Genomic DNA, 20519 nt, shown 5'->3' with positions numbered 1-20519 from the left:
CGGACACCAATTGCGTCATATAGTGATCCAGTTTTATGTGCGCCCCTTCCATTCTGCTTTTAACTGAAGGGAAGAAAGAGAAAGTCAATCTACCCTTCGTCGACCTATCCCATCGCTCTTGCCATACACTCAGCGTTCTATCTCGCATGGCTTTCAATAAGCCAGGAAGGGACACCGCTCCACCGGGTGTCAGTTCGACTCCCAGGTGGACAGCGGCCTTACCTCTTGTCAATGCCTTTTTTGTCAAAACTTCCCTTATTTCCAAGTCAATCGGCAGTGTACCAGCCAGAACCGGTAATGCATCATTAGCCACAGTCCTATATGCGCCCGAAAGAGCCAACAGGGGAGTCCGTTGGCCCCGCTTGAGGGCCAAGTGGATCAATGCATTATCCAGCCGGTGCTCCCACACAGAAGCTGCATACGAGACATGCGTCACGTAAACACCCCTATATATGAGGCGAAGTGCCGGAGTCCGCAATCCCCACTCAGCCGTTGAGAGCCTTCTCAATTTCAAGAATAGGGCCTGGGCCCTGCTAGAAACGCTCTTGACGTGCGCTAGGAACGAAGAAGATCTATCTAAAGTGACGCCTAAATACCTGGTGCTTTCAACGAAACGAATAGTGGAGCCTCCCATTCTGATGGTAGGGTTTCTGGCACGACTGAGCATACCCTTCATCAAGAGTCCCACGGTCTTATGGGGAGCGAAGTTCAGCCTGTTTCTCTTACCCCATTCAAGAATTTCACGCAGACCCTCTTCTGCTTTACTCTCCACTTCCTTTCTGCTGTCCCCTGAGACCAAAAGAAACTTATCATCTGCGTAGTCCACCGATATGCATCCTTCAGGCAAGGGTAACCTAGAGGAGTCGTCAAAAAGGATGTTCCACAGGTCAGGCCCGAGGACTGACCCTTGTGGACAGCCCATGTTAACGTCACGTATGATGAAAAAATCACCATCACAATAACCTTTCTGTTACGTAAATAATCCCTAGTAATATTGAACAGTAAAGGCGGGCAATTACGACTTTTCAACTTAGTTAAAATCATCGGCCACCACGCATGATCGAAGGCACCCGAGATGTCCAAAAATATTCCAATTACATACTTCTTGGTACAAACCCTCACCCATTCAAGCGCATACTTAATGGCGTGCTCAGTGGACTTACCGGGGATGAACCCAAATTGGCGGTCGCAGGGTGGAGACAAGATCAGTTGTCAGTTTCGAACACTTTAAAACAGCTGAAAGAAAGCATCGCACCTCTGATGAACGGAATGGGCATTTCTGCAGACATCATTGCAAAAGCCGAAGTCCAATGGTTCAAGATCTCTCTAATACCCTGGAGAAGCACATCAAGCACAGTCAAGTATTGGGCTGAGGTTCTAAAGTATTGTGATGCCGCTGATGAAAATCCTTTCCACGAAATCAGCTCTTTCGCAGTTTCGGTATTTGCTCTGCCGTGGTCAAACGGAGAAGTGGAACGAGTTTTTAGCCAGTTAAATATAGTCAAAAATAAAACTAGAAATAGACTTGGCAATGACATGGTTAATTCGATTTTAACAATTCGATCGGGGCTCAGGCGACACAACAAATGTTGCGAGGATTATGAACTTCCCCCGGAAGTTCAAAAAATATTGGAACAATGGCTTTATATGAAAAAAATCCTGATGAAGCCGGTCCTGGCAGTGCGATGGTACAGGAACTGGAACCGGATGACTGCTTAGATTTTTTAGAGGACTAGTCGCTGCCTAATAAAAAAAAAATATAAAAAAACAATAAAAATATCCTGAAGATTTCGATATTATCAAAAATAATTGTGTTTTGAAAATTATAAAAACAAACAAGTGTATTGTTGAATGTTTGTTATGAGTTGTTCAAAAGCAGCCAACAAGAAGGACAAAAGGTAAGTCATTTTTTGTCAAAAATTCTGCAGTCCGCCCCCGAATTTTTCTTCTCTGAAATTCTCTAACAACCCCCCCCCCCCCCTCATGCTTTATGTCACTTTCAAAATTTTAGCTCCTGTTTGGCTCTTTTTTGGGTTTCGCCTAGCTCTACTTTAAAATTCGAGTTGGCAACACTGGATGATGGACACTGCAACGCTGTCCGAAACGTCGGCTAAAGAAGGAGTTAGCGCAACACGGCATAACACCCCTAAAACAAACAACAAAAATAACACTTACCGCTCTATTTCCACACTGCTGCGTATGTATGCACTTTTGTAATTAGTTATTGACATTTTCCTGTTGTTTTGTCAATCAATAACTCCTTGGTATATATTTAAATGCTTTATCAATTTAATAATACGAGATCAGTGCTTTGAACATTCACCAGATGTGATCATCCCTTCGGCCCTTGCCCCTTGCCCCTCGTCCACCCGCACCAATACTGCAAACCCCGCTGTCCGACGCATACAGTGCTTATACAGTGCCGTTATAAAATGTGGGCCATGTGTGTGGGCCATATGACATTGCTTAGGCCACAGAATCATCGTTTCTCGGAATCTACCCTGAACCCGCACAAGAAAAGAGTCATTTGGCGACTCATGCAACCCCTGCCGCAACCTCCGCTCCCCACCGCTCGTGCCGTTCCGCGCGTGGAATAATGACATCGGAAATGAAGGATGAAATCGGACTCAACCCGCGCTCTTTGGTTTGCTGTCTACATGGAGTGTTTTAAAACAATTATATAGTGATAAAATAACTATTTTTAGTGGTAGTTTATTTGTTAAGTTAAATGTTATATTAAGCGTATAAATATGTATTATTTGTTTTATGTGTGTAACGATATGATAAGTTGTATAAGTAAGATGTTTAAGTAGTACTTGGAAGGGAATGGCCGACAAAGATGTCGATGAGGTTCGCTATCCATCACATCGCCAACCCTTCGGTGGCGCAAAGAGGAGGACGGAACGTGATCAATGTCGAATTGGTACATGGAACATTAGAGGAGGAATGGAAAGAAAGATGAACGAACTGTGTGATACTATGGTGAGCAAATGTTTGGACGTACTTTGTATAACAGAGAGTATGAAAAAAGGTAGCGGTACAATGCAGCATAATGATAGGCTCGTCATTTGGTCTGGGAGACCAGATACGGAGAGGGCTTGTCAAGGTGTTGCAGCGCTACTGTCTCCCAGAATGATTGAATGTATGTTGCAGTATGAATGTGTAAGTCCGAGAATAATGTGGATCAGATTTAAAATCGGTTTGACAAGGGTGTTTCTTGTTATTTGCTACGCCCCTGTTAATTCTGAAAGCGATGAAGTGAAAGATGATTTTTGGACTGGTGTGAATGTTGTAATGAGACTAAAAAATATGAACGAAAGGATTATAATGGCAGGCGATTTGAATGGGTGGGTGGGAATTAGACGTGACGGATTTGATTCGGTCTTAGGTATGTTTGGGGATAAAAGAACGAATGACAACGGGAACAGAATGCTTGAAGTATGTTTAGAGTGGAACCTGTTTGTGTCGAATACTTTCTTCGATCATAAAGGTATCCACCAATATACGTGGGAAAGAGGAAATGAGAGGTCAATTATTGATTTTGTAGTAATTGACTCTAGGTTGAGAGCTGTTACCGAGGACACAAGAGTTTTCAGAGGGGCTGAGGTCGAAACTGACCACTTTCTTGTAGTGTCGAGAGTAAACCTCTTTCGCGGTTGGCGCTCTAAAGTGAAAACGGTACCAGCTCCGACAAGAGTCAAAATAGAAAAACTGCAAAACGATAATGTGAGAAGTAAGTATGTGAATTGTGCAGAGATAAGATTGAATGCGAAGGAAATGGATGGTCTAAGCATAGACGAAACATGGAACCACATAAAAGTGTGTCTTTGTGAATCTGCTAGGGAGGTTTGTGGAATAAGTACGCAAGGTAGGAAGAAAGGTGATGCATGGTGGGATGATGAGATTAAAGCACTGGTCTCAGAAAAGAAGAAAGCATGGTTGTGTCTGATTGCGGCTGGCAGTGCTTCCAGCGAAGAGAAGTATCGAGCGAAAGAAGTATATAAGGAATGTAAGAAAAAAGTAAGAGTTGGAGTGAAAGAACGAAAGAAACGCCTGGAAGAGGAAGAAGGAATGAAAATGACAAACCATTTCCAAGAAAACATTAAGTTGTTTTGGAAAGAAGTCAAAAGGTCCCGGAGTGGCCCAGAAAACGGAAGCATGAAAGTGATAAAATCAAAAGATGGAAAAATGTTGACGAATGAGGAAAAAATAAAAGAGAGATGGATGAATTATTTCGAGGAAGTCTTCGAAAGCGAAGTGAGTGACAGTGATTCCAGCGGCGAATCAGATATGAATGACGATGGAGTGAATGTTACCGAAATTAGCATGGATGAGATAGAAAGCTCGATTAAATGTATGAAGAATGGTAAGGCTGTTGGGTTTGACAATATTGCTGCTGAATATTTTAAAGGAGGTAGCCGTGTAATTCTCACATGGTTGTGCAATCTTTTTAACCAATGTTTAAAGGAAGGTTACACGCCTTTAGATTGGAGAAGGGCTGTGATCATGCCATTATACAAAGGTAAAGGGTCACGTATGGAATGTGGGAATCATAGGGCTATTAGCCTGCTTAGTTCAGTTGGCAAGCTGTATGGTAGAATTTTGATTGAAAGAGTAAGAAAGGAAACAAAGGATAAAATATGGGATGTGCAAGGTGCTTTTATGAGTGGAAGGGGGTGCATGGACCAGATCTTCTCATTGCGTATGCTCACTGAGAAGTTTCTGGCAAAAAACCAGAAACTTTTCTGTGCCTTTGTAGATTTACAAAAAGCATACGACCGAGTCGACAGGAAAAAGCTATGGAAGGTGTTGTCCAAGTATGGAGTGAATACGAATCTGACTCAGGCAATTGCGTCTCTGTATGAGGGAAGCGTTGCATGTGTTAGGGTAAACGGTGGTTTTACGGGGTGGTTTGATATCACAAAAGGTGTTAAACAAGGCTGCGTAATGTCGCCGTGGTTATTCAATCTATACATGGATAATTGTATGCAAGAATTGAAAGAGGTGGGATTGGGCGCGAATTTGAATAATTTGAAAGTATGTTACCTGTTGTATGCTGATGATGCGGTGCTGATTGCTAATAGTATAGATGATCTACAGTCTCTCGTGTCTAAGATGAACGAAGTATGCATGAAGAATGAGTTAATGATGAATGTAAGTAAGTCTAAAGTAATGGTGTTTGAAAGAGAGAGTACGAAAACAGTGTGCAATATAATTGTGAATGGGGAATACTTGGAGCAGGTGGATGAGTTTGTGTATTTAGGAAGTATGTTTACGAGAGATGGGAAGGCTGACAGAGATATCGAAAGAAGGGTAAATGCAGGTAATTCCGTTAATGGAGGACTAAACGCCGTAGGCGCTAACAAAAAATTGTCCAAAAAAGCGAAGTTAGCAGTCCACAACGGAGTGCTGGTACCTACCTTGATGTATGGAAGTGAGGCATGGAACTGGCAAAGAAAGGATGAAAGTAGATTAAATGCTGTTGAAATGAGATCCCTGAGGCGTATGTGTGGTAAAACCATGTTTGATCGTGTGAGGAATGTGGAGATCCGCAAAGAGTGCAAGGCTGATGTAAGCGTAATGAGTAAGATTAAGAAAGGGACGCTTAGATGGTTTGGGCATGTAGAGCGAATGAGCGAAGATAGGAGTGTAAGGAGGATATATGATGCAAATTTGAATGGTAGAAGAAGTAGGGGACGCCCGAGGAAGACATGGCACGATCAAGTGAATCAGATACTCGAGTCGGGCCATGTCAAGAGTCAGAATAATAGAAGAGTATGTATGAGACGATGTATGAATGTGAATGAGGCAAGGAGTGTGTGCCAAGACCGAGTTGTTTGGCGGTCCGTCCTCTCTGCCTACCCCTGCGGGGAAACGGCGTGATGGTTAGTTAGTTAGTTAGTAACACCATAGAACAAACACCGTTGGAAAGCGAAAACATAAGATGGCGGCATCGCGTGATCTTCGCGGTGCGGGCGTGCTGTAATTGGTCGGTTGGTGGAGTTTGAACAAACTAGCACGCAATTTTAATTTTCGACTCTAGGATGTCTAGTAAGGAGATTGGCCAAACAAGGACTCACTTTTATGGGACTGGGACACGGTCAAGCGGCTTGATCGCAAGCACGTAGTTTTTTTTGTCTATTGTTGTCTATTGTTGTCTATTATTGTCTATGCTTAGCGGCTTGACAGCCCGCATCAAGCCTCTCCGTCAAGCATGGCCGCGCCTTTCTGTGATTTCGTGGTGGTCTATGTATATGTACTTCTATGCCTTCCTGTCATTTCGTGACTCGCGGCAAAATGGAATCTGTCAAAGACAAAGCGTTCTTGGCTCTTACGTTAGCTTTATGTTTGAATAAAATAATAAAAAGAAACGAATTTGGTGTCAAGAATGGTACAAGTTAAGGTACCGCTTTACCCATGAGCATTTGCAAAGTGTATTACAGGCTACAGCTATTTTTTGTATGAATATCTTGTGCGGTATTCATACAAAAAATATGTTTTCTCCATTGAAAATTCAGAAAATTATTTATTCTACAGTTTGATTATTAATGACCTTGAAAACCGCTGTCATAATTATTAAAAAATACTAAAATACTTCCAAAATTTTTAAATTAGATGGATTTCTACAAATTGAACACAAAAACCATAACTAAGTACCTATTTTATAACAATTTTATTCAATTTATATCATTGTTTATGATACGTGATATTTATTTGTCTATTGTCGTTTGTCTATTCCCATAAAAATATAAATTCGCATCAAGCCTTGCCGCAAGCACGTAGAATTGCGCAATGCTTGCAAGCCAGCTTCGGTACACGGTCAAAATGCTTGACACAAAGTGCCATAGACAATAAACTACGTGCTTGCGATCAAGCCGCTTGACCGTGTCCCAGTCCCATTAGAATATTGTTGTGGACATATAGTCTATAGTCGCGCCTTTTTTTTAAATTTCTTCTATCCTTTGTCGATGGTGTGGTGTGACGTCACCGATGCCCGATTGTCTTAAAATTTGCCAGATCTAAGGTTAAAATCTTGACCAAACCAATTCTATAGAAGGTCGAGTTGTCAATCTTTATGCATTCATGCTTTTGTGCAGGACCCGGGATCTCTGTTTTACTTTAACTTTATAACGAGGTTGATGGATTCCTCGAGAGGTGTAAATGTTTTCGACGAAGTTTTACAAAAAAGACGAAACTAGTAAACGCAAAATCACACAACCAAAAAATAAATGACAACTAGCTGGCGACCGGCTTTACCATAGAAATTACAGAATTAAAGTAATAATTTAGTAATTTTTATTTTTTTTTTTGGTAAACTAATGTTTAAGACAAGATTTTTTATGCATAGCACAGAAGGTAACAATTATTTTGATAAGTAATAATTATTGCAATTATATTACATTTTATTACGCCCCGTTGGCGTCATGTATCTTTTATCTGGAGATTTTTCAATGTGGATGAGTGTTTCAGGCTTATAATTATTGCTTATAAAAATAATTAATAATTTAGTGTTTGAGATGAAAACTCAGTGTTGCAATTTCATTTTTAACTACCGTTCACGTAAAGAAAAATATTAATGTTGGCAGATTGAATGCGATAGGGCTAAAATATTAATTTCCCCGTGAAAGTGAATTGGTTCTTTACCATCATAAAATGCTAAGTTTCCAACCACCTTTACCTAATTGCAAAATGAATGCATTTATTAGCCGCCAATGAGGAATAATGAACCCGTGGGTAATTTTTTTCATCCATGGTCTACGACATTATTATTGTCTATGTAAAACCAAACTACTTTCTATATATTTGACATAACGCCTTTTGACCTTTTCATTGCCAGCCGTTGCAACTCGTTTCTACTTAATATCGCTTTAACTGTTTTACCCATGCAGTTAAATTTATCATGATATGCTTGTGATAGTTACTGGTTAGAACTGATGCTTATATTAATCGATATTATCATTTTGGTAGCGGCCGTTATTCCAAATCGAAAACTGTTCATTAACTTTGGCTACGGGATGCTTAAATGCACAACTGTACTGTATCTAACGCGATCAATCTTTAATTACGCCCATCAGTGCATCTGAATTAGGGACTCCATTGACTGAGGAATGGTTAAAAGTTAGACCTCAACCCATTTTAAAAAAAGTGTTACGAAAGCATTTAAATTATCGATTAGATCAACAGATATGAAGTGTCAACTTCAAGGTCAAGATAGTCACAATATGTATCCCTTATTTCAAATATCAGTTTCGTATAAGATATCATTGTTTTTACAGAATATTACAAGCAAACAAAATATTGTATTTAAAATTATTAAATTTTGTTTGCTAATCGATAATTTAAATGCTTTCGTGTGCTCATAGGATTACGTTACAACTATGTTTGTTTCAGGTATGTATATTTGTTTGGTCGTTTACCAATTACCAAACCCTGCGACAGCGGAGCCATGGATCTAGTTAATCTAGAAACTGTTTCCATCAAAACGGAACCAGGGCCCCAGGAAGAAGGCGGAGGTGAAATGCCGTACACTTATATGGATTTCGACCTCCCAGATGTAAAGAAGGAATGTTTGCGATATGCGGAGAGTACTCAGACAGCCAGTGAGTTGCATTGCTTATGTTAAATAAATTGTATTAGACCGGTCGGTGGCTGAGTTAACATCGCGCTTGGGTCCCACCCAGGCGTAGTCTGTTCAATTCCTCGGCTGGCTAAGTCTTCCATCACAACACAAGCAACTTTATCCGCTTACTGTGGTGGTAGTTGGAGATTTTTAAATGTTCTCAAGTTATTCGTAACCCGGGAATGTTTGTTTCTTAAATAAAAAATGTCCATTTTGGATTGCCATGGCGACAGAACATTATATGTTTGTTAACGTTGTCCTCTTTAGTGGCAGTTATTTTAGTTTTTACCAGATTTTTTTTTATCTTTGCCGGAAACAGCCAAAGTTTTGTGTGTTACGTATAGTTTATATTATTTTATTTTATAAAATTTTGGTAATATTGTCTTTTTTGTTCTTAAATCCATTTTGTAATTTTGTGTATAAATTTATTTTTGTTTTCCTCAATTTTATTTTCAAGTGTTAGACTGTTGAAAGCTTTTATAGCATGGTATTGATAGTGTATTTGTCCAAAACTTGTATTTACCGTCGGAGTTTTTATGTTTTCTTTGTACGCTTGTCTAACTGGTCTGTTAGTGATATTTTGTGCATGTTAAAATTTATTTTTTTGGTAAAAATGTAGATTAGTAGTGTCTTAACGTATAATTGGCGTATATCTAGTACGTCACAACTGTCTAATATTTGCTCTGTATGAGTTAGTCTATGTTTTTTTTAATATTACCTTTCAGATCGGTTTCTGTGCGATTTCTAATGAATCGATAGACCAGTTTGTTGCTCTTCTCCAAGCATTTATTCCATATTTTATAAATGATTGGCAAAGTAACAAGTATATTGTTTTCAATTGTTTTATTTTATATATATTTCTTATGTTTACAAAAATATGTATTGTTTTGAAGAGTTTATTTGTGATTTGTTTGATGTGACCATACCCTACGATCACAGAAGCCGCCAATGCTTACAATAAGTGCTCGATTCCTCAAGTTTCCACCTCATCCTCATTCGTTAAAAATACATTTTGAAGGAAGAAAACATCATTCTATTTTATTTTTATTTTTTTATATATTAACTTTACACAGGAGGCCCTGAAGAAAATAATTTCCCTCAGGGCCTTTGTCATCTTTGGGGATGCTGTGTGGAGGGTCTTTTTGTGGAGAGGAAGGAGTGAACATGGGTCTTGAAGAGTCCCATGTTAAAGGAGGGAGGAAACACAGAGGCCGGCAGTTCATTCCACAGCCAAGCTGTTGAACTTAAGAACGAATCGTAGAAGCGACCCGTTCTCATGTGACAAATGTCAACCGTGTACAAATGTTGGGCCCGCGTTTGGCGTGTATCCCGACTACGCACCGGTTCCGAAGGGATCAATGACGCTAGTTCCTCAGAGCATCTTCCATTGTAATACCGATAGAACAAGGACAGCATACCTACCTGACGCCTGTGCTCTAAAGATTGCAGTCCGTTTGTTAAGATTGGGGAATCTATCAAACGGACCGCCCGTTTTTGCACAGAGTCAAGGGTTTTTTTCAGGTATTTAGGGGCTCCGGACCAGAGATGGCTGCCAAATTCGACAGTAGGGCGCACTTGCGATTTGTACAGGGTCAGCAGTTGTGTACTATTAAAGCATCTGCGGGCCCTGTACAGTACGCCCAGCTTCTGAGAGGCCAACTTTACTCTGGCTTCGATGGAGCCCCCGTACCTGGAGCTATTGAATTAAAAGAACAACTCCATACTGAAGGTACTCAAGAGCAAATGCTTATTCCTTCTGAAGCGGACATTCGGGGTCGTTCTTATTAATTTTCTTAAATTAACCTTGAACTCTCTTCACTTATTTCTCACTTCTGCAGGGTTAATCAATGATTTATTTTATTGTTTCTAGTTTAAGCTTTTTTTAAACGAGTTTAACATCGATGATCAATGTACGCACATGTTGTTTTATAGCTTGCATTAATGTGGAGACTATTACCGTCAAGGAGGAACACGGACGCCGAGAAGATAATGATGGGGGATTCTCTTGTATGGAAATTGACATAGACCTGCCGGATGTAAAAAAAGAATGCTTAGAACGCTTTGAAAGAATTGTCCAGTCCGGTAAAAACACTTTTTTTAAATGAAATTTAACAATTCTGCAATCGTATTTTGTTATCAATTTCTGTGCTTTCTTACACCAAGTGTAGATATTAAGTCGTTTTAAACCTTTATAATCGTACTATTTTATTTTTTCGACAGATCTCAAGACGCAACCTTTGGAAAAACAATTATCTTTTCCTCATTGTACCTACTCCCATTCTCATAAGTCGAATTTTAAAAGGCAATTACGAACCCATACTGGAAAAAAACATTTTTCATGTTCTGAATGCACCCATTCATTTTATCTAAGTGGCAATCTGAAGAGACACATGCTGACTCATAGTGCAGAAAAAGTTTTTTCATGTTCCGAGTGCACTTATTCATCTTATCTAAGTAGCAGTCTGAAGAGCCACATGCTGACTCACAGTGGAGAAAAAGCTTTTTCATGTTCCGAGTGCACTTATTCATGTTCTCGAAGTGGCCAACTGAAGTACCACATGCTGACTCACAGTGGAGAAAAAGCTTTTTCATGTTCCGAGTGCACTTATTCATCTTATCTAAGTAGCAGTCTGAAGAGCCACATGCTGACTCACAGTGGAGAAAAACCTTTTTCATGTTCTGAATGCAAGTATTCATGTTCTCGAAGTGGCAATCTGAAGAGCCACATGCTGACTCACTGTGGAGAAAAACCTTTTTCATGTTCCGAGTGCAATTATTCATGTTCTCGAAGTGGCCAACTGAAGTACCACATGCTGACTCACAGTGGAAAAAAAGCTTTTTCATGTTCCGAGTGCACTTATTCATCTTATCTAAGGAGCAGTCTGAAGAAGCACATTCTTACTCACAGTGGAGGAAAACCTTTTTCATGTTCTGAGTGCAACAATTTATTTTCTCAAAAGTGCCATCTAAAGATCCACATGCTGACTCACAGTGGAGAAAAACCTTTTTCATGTTCTGAATGCAACTATTCATTTTCTCAAAGGGGCCCGCTGAAGAAACACATGCTGACACACAGTGGAGAAAAACCTTTTTCATGTTCCGAGTGCAATTATTCATGTTCTCAAAGTGGCAATCTGAAGAGCCACATGCTGACTCACAGTGGAGAAAAACCTTTTTCATGTTCCGAGTGCAATTATTCATGTTCTCGAAGGGGCAATATGACGAAACACATGCTGACTCACAGTGGGGAAAAACCTTTTTCATGTTCTGAATGCAAGTATTCATGTTCTCGAAGTGGCCATCTGAAGAGCCACATGCTGACTCACAGTGGAGAAAAACTTTTTTCATGTTCCGAGTGCAATTATTCATGTTCTCGGAAGAGCTATCTGACGAGCCACATGCTGACTCACAGTGTAGAAAAACCTTTTTCATGTTCTTAGTGCAAATATTCATTTTCTCGGAATAGCTATCTGACAAGACACATCCTGACCTACAGTAAAAGGAAACCTTTGTCTCGTTACGAGTGAATATAATTATTATCTTTTCTGACGAGCACATGCTGACTTACAATTAAAAGTTTACGGAATACATTTTGAATTCAATTATTCAACCACACTGCTATTCACATACTTCTCTATGAAATTCAAGGTAATATATGTTCACCTGAAAAAAGTTACAATCGTTAGTAAAGCTAAGGTTAAGAAGCTTTATTTTATTTAATATTTTTTGGAAGCAGCCCCGACTCACACAGCTCGTGCATCTAAGAACGTTAAACGTGTATCTCAATTTTTAATAAAACATTAAATACGTCAACGAGATCGAATTTATGGATCTGTTGAAGAACGATAATGCCGGCCAATTGTCAGTTTTCGAAATTATACAAAAAAATCTAAGGATTAATAAATTACTAACATTCTTCCAACTACCCACCTTCCTGTATTTGTAACTCCTGTGATAGCCAGCGAAAAACAATAAATTATTTTTTTAAGTTTACATATTTCAACTCGATTATATAAACATTATAAATAACACTATAAAATAGAAGTAAGCCGAGTGACCCATTTGGAGCATTGTGAACCATGTAATTTTACTTACTTCATTATTTTTTCTCTTTTTCTTAATAAATATTAATTTGAATTTGTTTATTAACATGTATTTTTGTAATAATCGTGTTTCCTTAAATCATTATTGATAACAAACATATATATTCTTCAGCTTGATGCTCACAACTCTTTTAAAAACAAGCACTTGCTTCTTTAGAAGAAGAACATTTCAAAAAGGAAAAGCATTGAAGAGTAATTTTACGAATTATTTTAGTAATATAAATGATGATAATCTGTAAATTGATTATTATTTTATATAAAATTAAAATAAAGACATAAGTTTTAGACAAACATTCGTCTTATAATATCTTGTTGTATGCACCTTTAATCTTTTAGTTTTAATGTTCATATTTTAAAAATAATAGCGAATCCATCAGTATTAATCAAACTTTTTAATTATTTATGTTACTTATAAAATTTTTTTGTAATCAAAAAAGCAATTTAATTTTCCAAATTTAATTTTTACATCAGATGTAAAAAAAATCCACAATTTAGCGCAAATTTAGCCTCGAAAGATCAACATCAAAAGAAATCAAAAACAATCCAAAAAGTATTAAATTGCTTACAAAGACTCTTTTCAAATGAAAGCTTTTTTTTAATTTTTTTAAAATAAATGTTCCCATATCAAATCATGGATTATGCTTTAACCTTTCCTCATCTGTGGTGTGTTTTTACTATACATTGCTTCGTATAACTTAAATAACTCTATAAATATATTTGTACCCGAGAAGCATACGGATGCAAGTCCAAAAAGCTAAATGTTCAGGAGAGCCAAAATACTTTTTTTTCTCTAAGTTTGGTCTCATAACTTCTGCGGATATTCATGATAATTGATTTTTATTTTTTATCCTATTGAATCAATTAATTTTGTATCGAAAATGAGAAAATAAAATAAAATATTTTATATGCAAAGCCTAAAAAAATGTTTTAAAAAAAGCATTGTGGACTTGAGTCCTTCTGCTTCAAAATGATATTGAATATTTTGGTATGACACATGGTATATTATAAAGGGATCAATGTTGAAAACTTCACTTGGAAGTAAAATAATAACTATATAACAGGTAAATATAAACATATCTATTTTATTTGTATTTATATTTCCCTATAAATAAAATATATATTTATATTTACTAGGTAAATATAAATAAAAAATCAAATAGATATTTATAGGTAAATATAAATGTAAATAAAATAGATCAATGTTGAAATTTCATTTGGAAGTAAAATAATAACTATATAACCTTTATATATAAATATCTATTTTGTTTATATATTTTTTTATTTAATTATAATTATTTTTACAAATTATTTGTATTTTCCATATCTTCGTCATCTGACAGAGAAACAAATATTAAAAAAATAAGTGTAAAAAAAGTGAAATGGCTCTGGTACCCACTGTAACATCTTTTGTAGGACACCAAAATTTGGTGTATTTAATGCGATTGGAATTGTATTTACCTGGGCAATACCTCCGGGGTGCTCAAAACGGTTCCATGATAAATCGACAATTCAACACACCTTTAAAAAGTGATATAAAGTCATTAGAAACGATGAAAAAAATAAATTAAACCTAACCTAACCCACTTAACCCAGTTAATAGAGATTTTGTTCTTCACTTTACCATCACTTTTCATGACTTATAACTTTTTAAAAATGGGAAATTATCATGAATTATCATTTTGATGATTTATCCGGTCACCGCTCAAAACACCTCTCCTTTTTCTTCTAATATAATAATATTTAAATTCAGTTTCCTGAAAACCATTTTTATGCCATAATACCGTTGATATTAGGAAACCCTTACCATTCATATTCTTCTTTCGATATACAAAAGGTGATTGTGAACCAGTTTTAAAGGGAATTTAAATATTTGAAATTTTCTAAGTTCATGGAGTGTACAATGTACTGATTATTAGTTTTGCAATATCTGATGAATTGTTCCCGTTAATTTTGTTTGTCGTGCGGTAAAATATTTGGAATTGGGTAGTTTTTTTTGCCCTTTCAATCGCTGAATGGACAAGAGTCTACTTCCAGGTAATAAAAATTTAAGATGAATGATCTTGAGGTTTTTAATTTTTTATAAAACCTGCTATACGTAGGATGTGGCTATTGTTATATTTCTATTTTGACCTGCACAGTTTTCAGACCATACGGTTATTTCTTCAACATTATTCCCCATATCGCTGTACCTATATCCACTTTAAGAGGCAAGAAGCTACTTCATTTGCCACCAGTTTTCCATCACTAATATAGTCCATTCAGTAGCATAATGATGAGGTAAGGTAAATGTAAGTAAATAAATAAATAAGTGACATGGTCAGTAAGGTGGAGTGAAATTTTTTTTTTGAGAATTTCGAAATCGACATAGTTGGGAAAGATGCTCCATATATTAACAATTACAACAAAAATAATAAAAAAAAATATATTCATAATACCTGGACATCGCCAAAGCTTTATATTTTATCATATTGACGATTTTACCTAAGTATTTAAAGCTCATGTACGCGAAATAAAACATAAATAAAATTTGTATTTTATCATTTAATTTATAGAAAATACATTCGTAGATTGTTAGAATGGAACAAATAGTGGAAATAAAAAATGTACATATATTATTTACCGCATTGAAAAACTTGAAAATTACAAAAGTTACTATGAACGGTACTGTATTTTGGTGTTAAAAATAGGCATAAGGTGTCGTGACTCTAACCTTGTTTTTATTAATCCATCTCGCCTCAAGGGTCCACAAACAACGGCTGAGGCTTCTGTTACAATTTTCACACATCTCTCTGTAGCTTGAGTGTGGCAAGGAAAATTCTTTATCATTGGTAGTATGACATCCTCAATTATCGTGTGGTCGGTAATGGCTTTTAAAATTGTCTCGTCACTTACAAATTTGGTTAATGGTGGCTCGATTATATTTTCCCACTTTATAAAATCAATATAATCATCTGGTGAAAAATCAAAAACCGGCACTTAGAAGGTACGAATAAAGTATGAGTGCATTTTCATTTGCCGAGCTTTCAATATTCTTCTCAACGCCAATTCTCTTACGTATTTTCGGTTGTCGTTTAACATGGCTAACAATCATTGATGTTACATATGAATTAAAATATGGTATAATACATTATTGATTGTTAGCCATGTTAAACGACAACCGAAAATACGTAAGAGAGTTGGCGTTGAGAAGAATATTGAAAGCTCGGCAAATGAAAATGCAATCAGACTTTATTCGTACCTTCAAAGTGCCTGTTTCTATGCTAACAATATATTTTCGTGATGCCCAAAAAAGCCATTACGCTGGATTACTGGATCAATAATATCTTTTAAATCACTGGGCAAATACCGTGAAAGCACTATTTTTTCGTGTAAATGCCTTGCACCAGAAAGACATAATGGTTTGGTCTTAATGTTGAACCACATGCGTAAACTGTTAATACAAATGTCGTTAAAGTTACCATATTTTTTGATGGTTTTAGGGTAGAAATGTAAAGCCGAAGAATCCGATTCGCTGTAGTGAGCCACCTGGATTGTACAATTTTACCGGGATTTGTTTTTGATAAATTTTTATTGCAGAATCCGGAGTCAATAGTTTTACACATTTTCAAAAGATACAGCTGATCTGTACTTAAATCCTGTACATTTGTCATACTTGGTAATGAACATTGAATGATTTCAAATTTCACAACAGGAAGTTGTTCACACTTATTTAAAGATTTACCAATAATTTCGGTGAAACTTTGCGGTCCAGTCGTGGTTCCGTCGATGTTCTCAAAGAGATGTCGCAAAATGAGTTCGTTTGCTTGTAATTGACAGACAATCCACTGTAAAGGCCGTTTGAGATGTGATTCAAGGCGCCGAATAACACATCCTTTGTACCCCGTATTAACTGCAGTTCCGTCGCATCCAATTGCAACATTTTTTTCCAAAGCGCAATATCTTTAGAAGACAGTAATGAAATAATTCCATTACTTATTGCTTCAGATTTTCCGGTTTTTAATGAAATTTGTCCCATGTACTCGCTACTTGGTTCTTTTACTAAACTAACGTGTTCTTCAGTTATTATTTTTAGCCGGTTGTCCTCCATGCTTAAAGTTTTGTCCTTTCGTCCGTCGAAGTATAAACCAAATTGATTGGAATCGATTACTAACGACTTACTAGTAAGGGCAGTTCTTTTCTTCATTCGAGCTCGACGAATTTTACTCCTATACACAACGCGAGGTGTATCGTTCTGTGACATTAAGCCAACATCTTGTAATACAGCGAAAACAATTGCAGCTCCTGCTCGATCTGAAATACAATATCTGTCTAATGTTCTGGCCACAACAGGGAAGTCTTTCACCTCATGGTGAGAATTATTTGGTTGTGCTTCACTTTGCAATATTTCTTGAGGAATTGAAGACGAAGCACATTTTTTTGAGAGTCTAAAGTTTAAACTACAAGAAGGAATAGCGTCAGTACCCCGATCTACTAGATAATGTCTAGCGGATCGGAAACTTCGCCAAGATGATACGCGATACACTTCACTCTGTTTGATACGCGTTTGGGGTAGAAGGATTCGTTGCTGTATGGGAATAGTTTAACTGTTCCTACAGTCCTACTTTATAATTATATTATAAAATAATAATGTAATTATATCATAGGTAATAAATAAACACTCAATTTTTTTTTACATAATTATAAGCATTTCTAAGAATCGGGAGAACATTATTGGTGTTTTCAGTGTTTTTACCAAAAATTCAAAGTGGTGGCGATGTCGTAATTATAAATAAATATTTTTTTATGTTTTTTATTTAAGATAAGTACATAACGGAGCACCAATCCCGCGTATGCCGAATTCTATATTACGAAAAAAAAAATTCTCCATACTAGACCGCTCCACCTTAATGGTCAGGTCTTCAATAATAATATCACCACCTATGTTTCCATCAGTCTTTTAAGAAGAATTCTGTTTCTTGAGCCTCGTCATACATTCATACACGGAAATACTCTTTTTCATCATTATTTATTGCAGGAATGCAATAAATAATGATGAGAGCACTGGGATTGTTCTGTTTAGTTCCACAGAAAACATAGAAATTAGAGGCAGAAGGACGGAAAATGGACTTGAGTCTACATTCGAATGTTTACTTCCATGGAAAGCGTAGTAATGTTAGAGGCAGAAAGATGCAAGTCCAATGTACATCTTTATGCTTCTACGGTGTGAATGTGCTAATGGTTCTTGCATCCTTATAATATTTTTGAAAATACCATAAATATTCAAGATAGAGCTTGCATCTTTCTGCCACTAATGAACATGATAATTTACTTCATGTCTTCATCAAAAACTCATTTCATCAAATTTTGGACTTGCATCCGTATGCTTCTCGGGTACAGATAACAGATTCTGGGTTCAGATTTTAGGTATTCTTCCGTTATACATTTATGCACTGAATTAAAAAATAATATTTTCCATAGTTTTCAAATTTAATAAAAATTAGAAATTTTTGTTTAAAAACGGGAACAAATACACCAATACAATCAACCGTGCGACACTGCTACGCTATGTCCCGTTTTAGTTCGCTATGTGGGATCATGAGAAATCCACACGTCCGCAGTTGTATTTGGACCTTTGATACCTACGACCGCATAGCTGTGTGTGTGCGTTTAGCGCCCATCCAAAGCCGGCAGTCAGTCGGTCGTCGGCTGTCGATATGGAATCCACGCACGTTTTTTTAGCATCTGCCGATGGTTTGTTCATCTTTTCAGCAATTAAATTATAATTTCAATCTTTTTTGGTATAAAATATTATAAACATAAGCGATTAGCTATGAAAATTCATATCTTTCCGATATAAAATCGCTCATTTTTAGATGTGTATTGACTACACAGCACCGGAACGCGTGGATTTTTTTAGCACAGTGAGAGAAAGGTTAATGCCACGTTTAATAGGAACTGTCTGTTGGCTGTTGTTTTTGTAATAACTTCTCGTTAAGCATTTGATTATAATCCCCTGTTCTCGTTAGTTGTTATCCGAAATTATCTTTATTCCATTCGTCCATAAGACAAAAGTGCTCATCAAAATATGTTCCGTAGAACTTTGGCATAATATATACGCTTAATTAGGGATACTAATACAAAGATTATTGTATTGAAAGATGTGTTGCGAAGGTTAAAGATGTGTTTGTTGTTAACCTTATAAATATTAGGAAACCAAATTCATAGATGTTTGGGACCATATTTGGTCTTCAATAATTAACGGGTTGAAATTAAACTATGTCACGTTTTGTAATAGATCCATTCTATTGCGGGGATAAAACTGTTGTGAATAGATTTTGACAATATTTTACATACCACAAGTAATTAATCATAACAGACAAAGCAAGCATTACTTAATTAATCGCGGCGCGAAATGATTAAGTTGTTTTGATTGGCTCATTAAAGATATGTATGTAGTAGACTGCCTGAGTTATATCAGGTGCGAATGCATCGTGATTCATCCAGGGGGTAGGTAGATGGGCAGTACCTACGGTGTGCTCTAGTACATTCCCATGCTATTCAATTTGCACCAAAGAACGTTCCCGAACATTTTAGTTACTATCGCTACAATATTCATTCCCGCAATGAGTTTATTAACTCCTGGGAGTACAATGCTTTATATAATATACTATATTCTGTATTGTATACTTTTAATAAAATAAAAAAATAATAATATGTTGCCGAGTACAAATGGGGATCTCTGACCAGACACGTGCTGACTCACATTGGAGACAAACCGTTTTCATGTTTTTAGTACAACTATTCTTCTTCTCTTAAGGGCAGTCTGAAGAGCCACATGCTGACTCACAGTGGAGAAAAACCTTTTTCATGTTCCGAGTGCAATTATTCATGTTCTCGAAGGGGCAATATGACGAAACACATGCTGACTCACAGTGGGGAAAAACCTTTTTCATGTTCTGAATGCAAGTATTCATGTTCTCGAAGTGGCCATCTGAAGAGCCACATGCTGACTCACAGTGGAGAAAAACTTTTTTCATGTTCCGAGTGCAATTATTCATGTTCTCGGAAGAGCTATCTGACGAGCCACATGCTGACTCACAGTGTAGAAAAACCTTTTTCATGTTCTTAGTGCAAATATTCATTTTCTCGGAATAGCTATCTGACAAGACACATCCTGACCTACAGTAAAAGGAAACCTTTGTCTCGTTACGAGTGAATATAATTATTATCTTTTCTGACGAGCACATGCTGACTTACAATTAAAAGTTTACGGAATACATTTTGAATTCAATTATTCAACCACACTGCTATTCACATACTTCTCTATGAAATTCAAGGTAATATATGTTCACCTGAAAAAAGTTACAATCGTTAGTAAAGCTAAGGTTAAGAAGCTTTATTTTATTTTATATTTTTTGGAAGCAGCCCCGACTCACACAGCTCGTGCATCTAAGAACGTTAAACGTGTATCTCAATTTTTAATAAAACATTAAATACGTCAACGAGATCGAATTTATGGATCTGTTGAAGAACGATAATGCCGGCCAATTGTCAGTTTTCGAAATTATACAAAAAAATCTAAGGATTAATAAATTACTAACATTCTTCCAACTTGAAATTAAACTATGTCACGTTTTGTAATAGATCCATTCTATTGCGGGGATAAAACTGTTGTGAATAGATTTTGACAATATTTTACATACCACAAGTAATTAATCATAACAGACAAAGCAAGCATTACTTAATTAATCGCGGCGCGAAATGATTAAGTTGTTTTGATTAGCTCATTAAAGATATGTATGTAGTAGACTGCCTGA

At 36.7% G+C, this 20519-nt stretch overlaps 1 protein-coding gene across 1 annotated transcript in view; it reads left to right on the top strand.

Moving 5' to 3' along the window:
- Window positions 1-1860: 1860 nt before the first annotated feature.
- Window positions 1861-20519, top strand: part of LOC149414465 (salivary protein Tsal1-like) — a 48926-nt gene continuing 30267 nt past the window's right edge. Inside the window, exons 1-2 of the mRNA XM_089644183.1 lie at window positions 1861-1898; window positions 8392-8513. Coding sequence (XP_089500309.1) covers window positions 1861-1898; window positions 8392-8513 — 160 coding nt within the window. The remainder of the gene's footprint in view (window positions 1899-8391; window positions 8514-20519) is intronic.

The sequence above is a fragment of the Hesperophylax consimilis genome, chromosome 20 (genome assembly GCF_061612785.1).
Source record: "Hesperophylax consimilis isolate HC1 chromosome 20, BYU_Hcon_1.0, whole genome shotgun sequence".
Lineage (NCBI taxonomy): Eukaryota > Metazoa > Arthropoda > Insecta > Trichoptera > Limnephilidae > Hesperophylax > Hesperophylax consimilis.
Note: the sequence above shows the minus strand (reverse complement) of the source record. Positions and strands in the feature narration are given on the sequence as shown.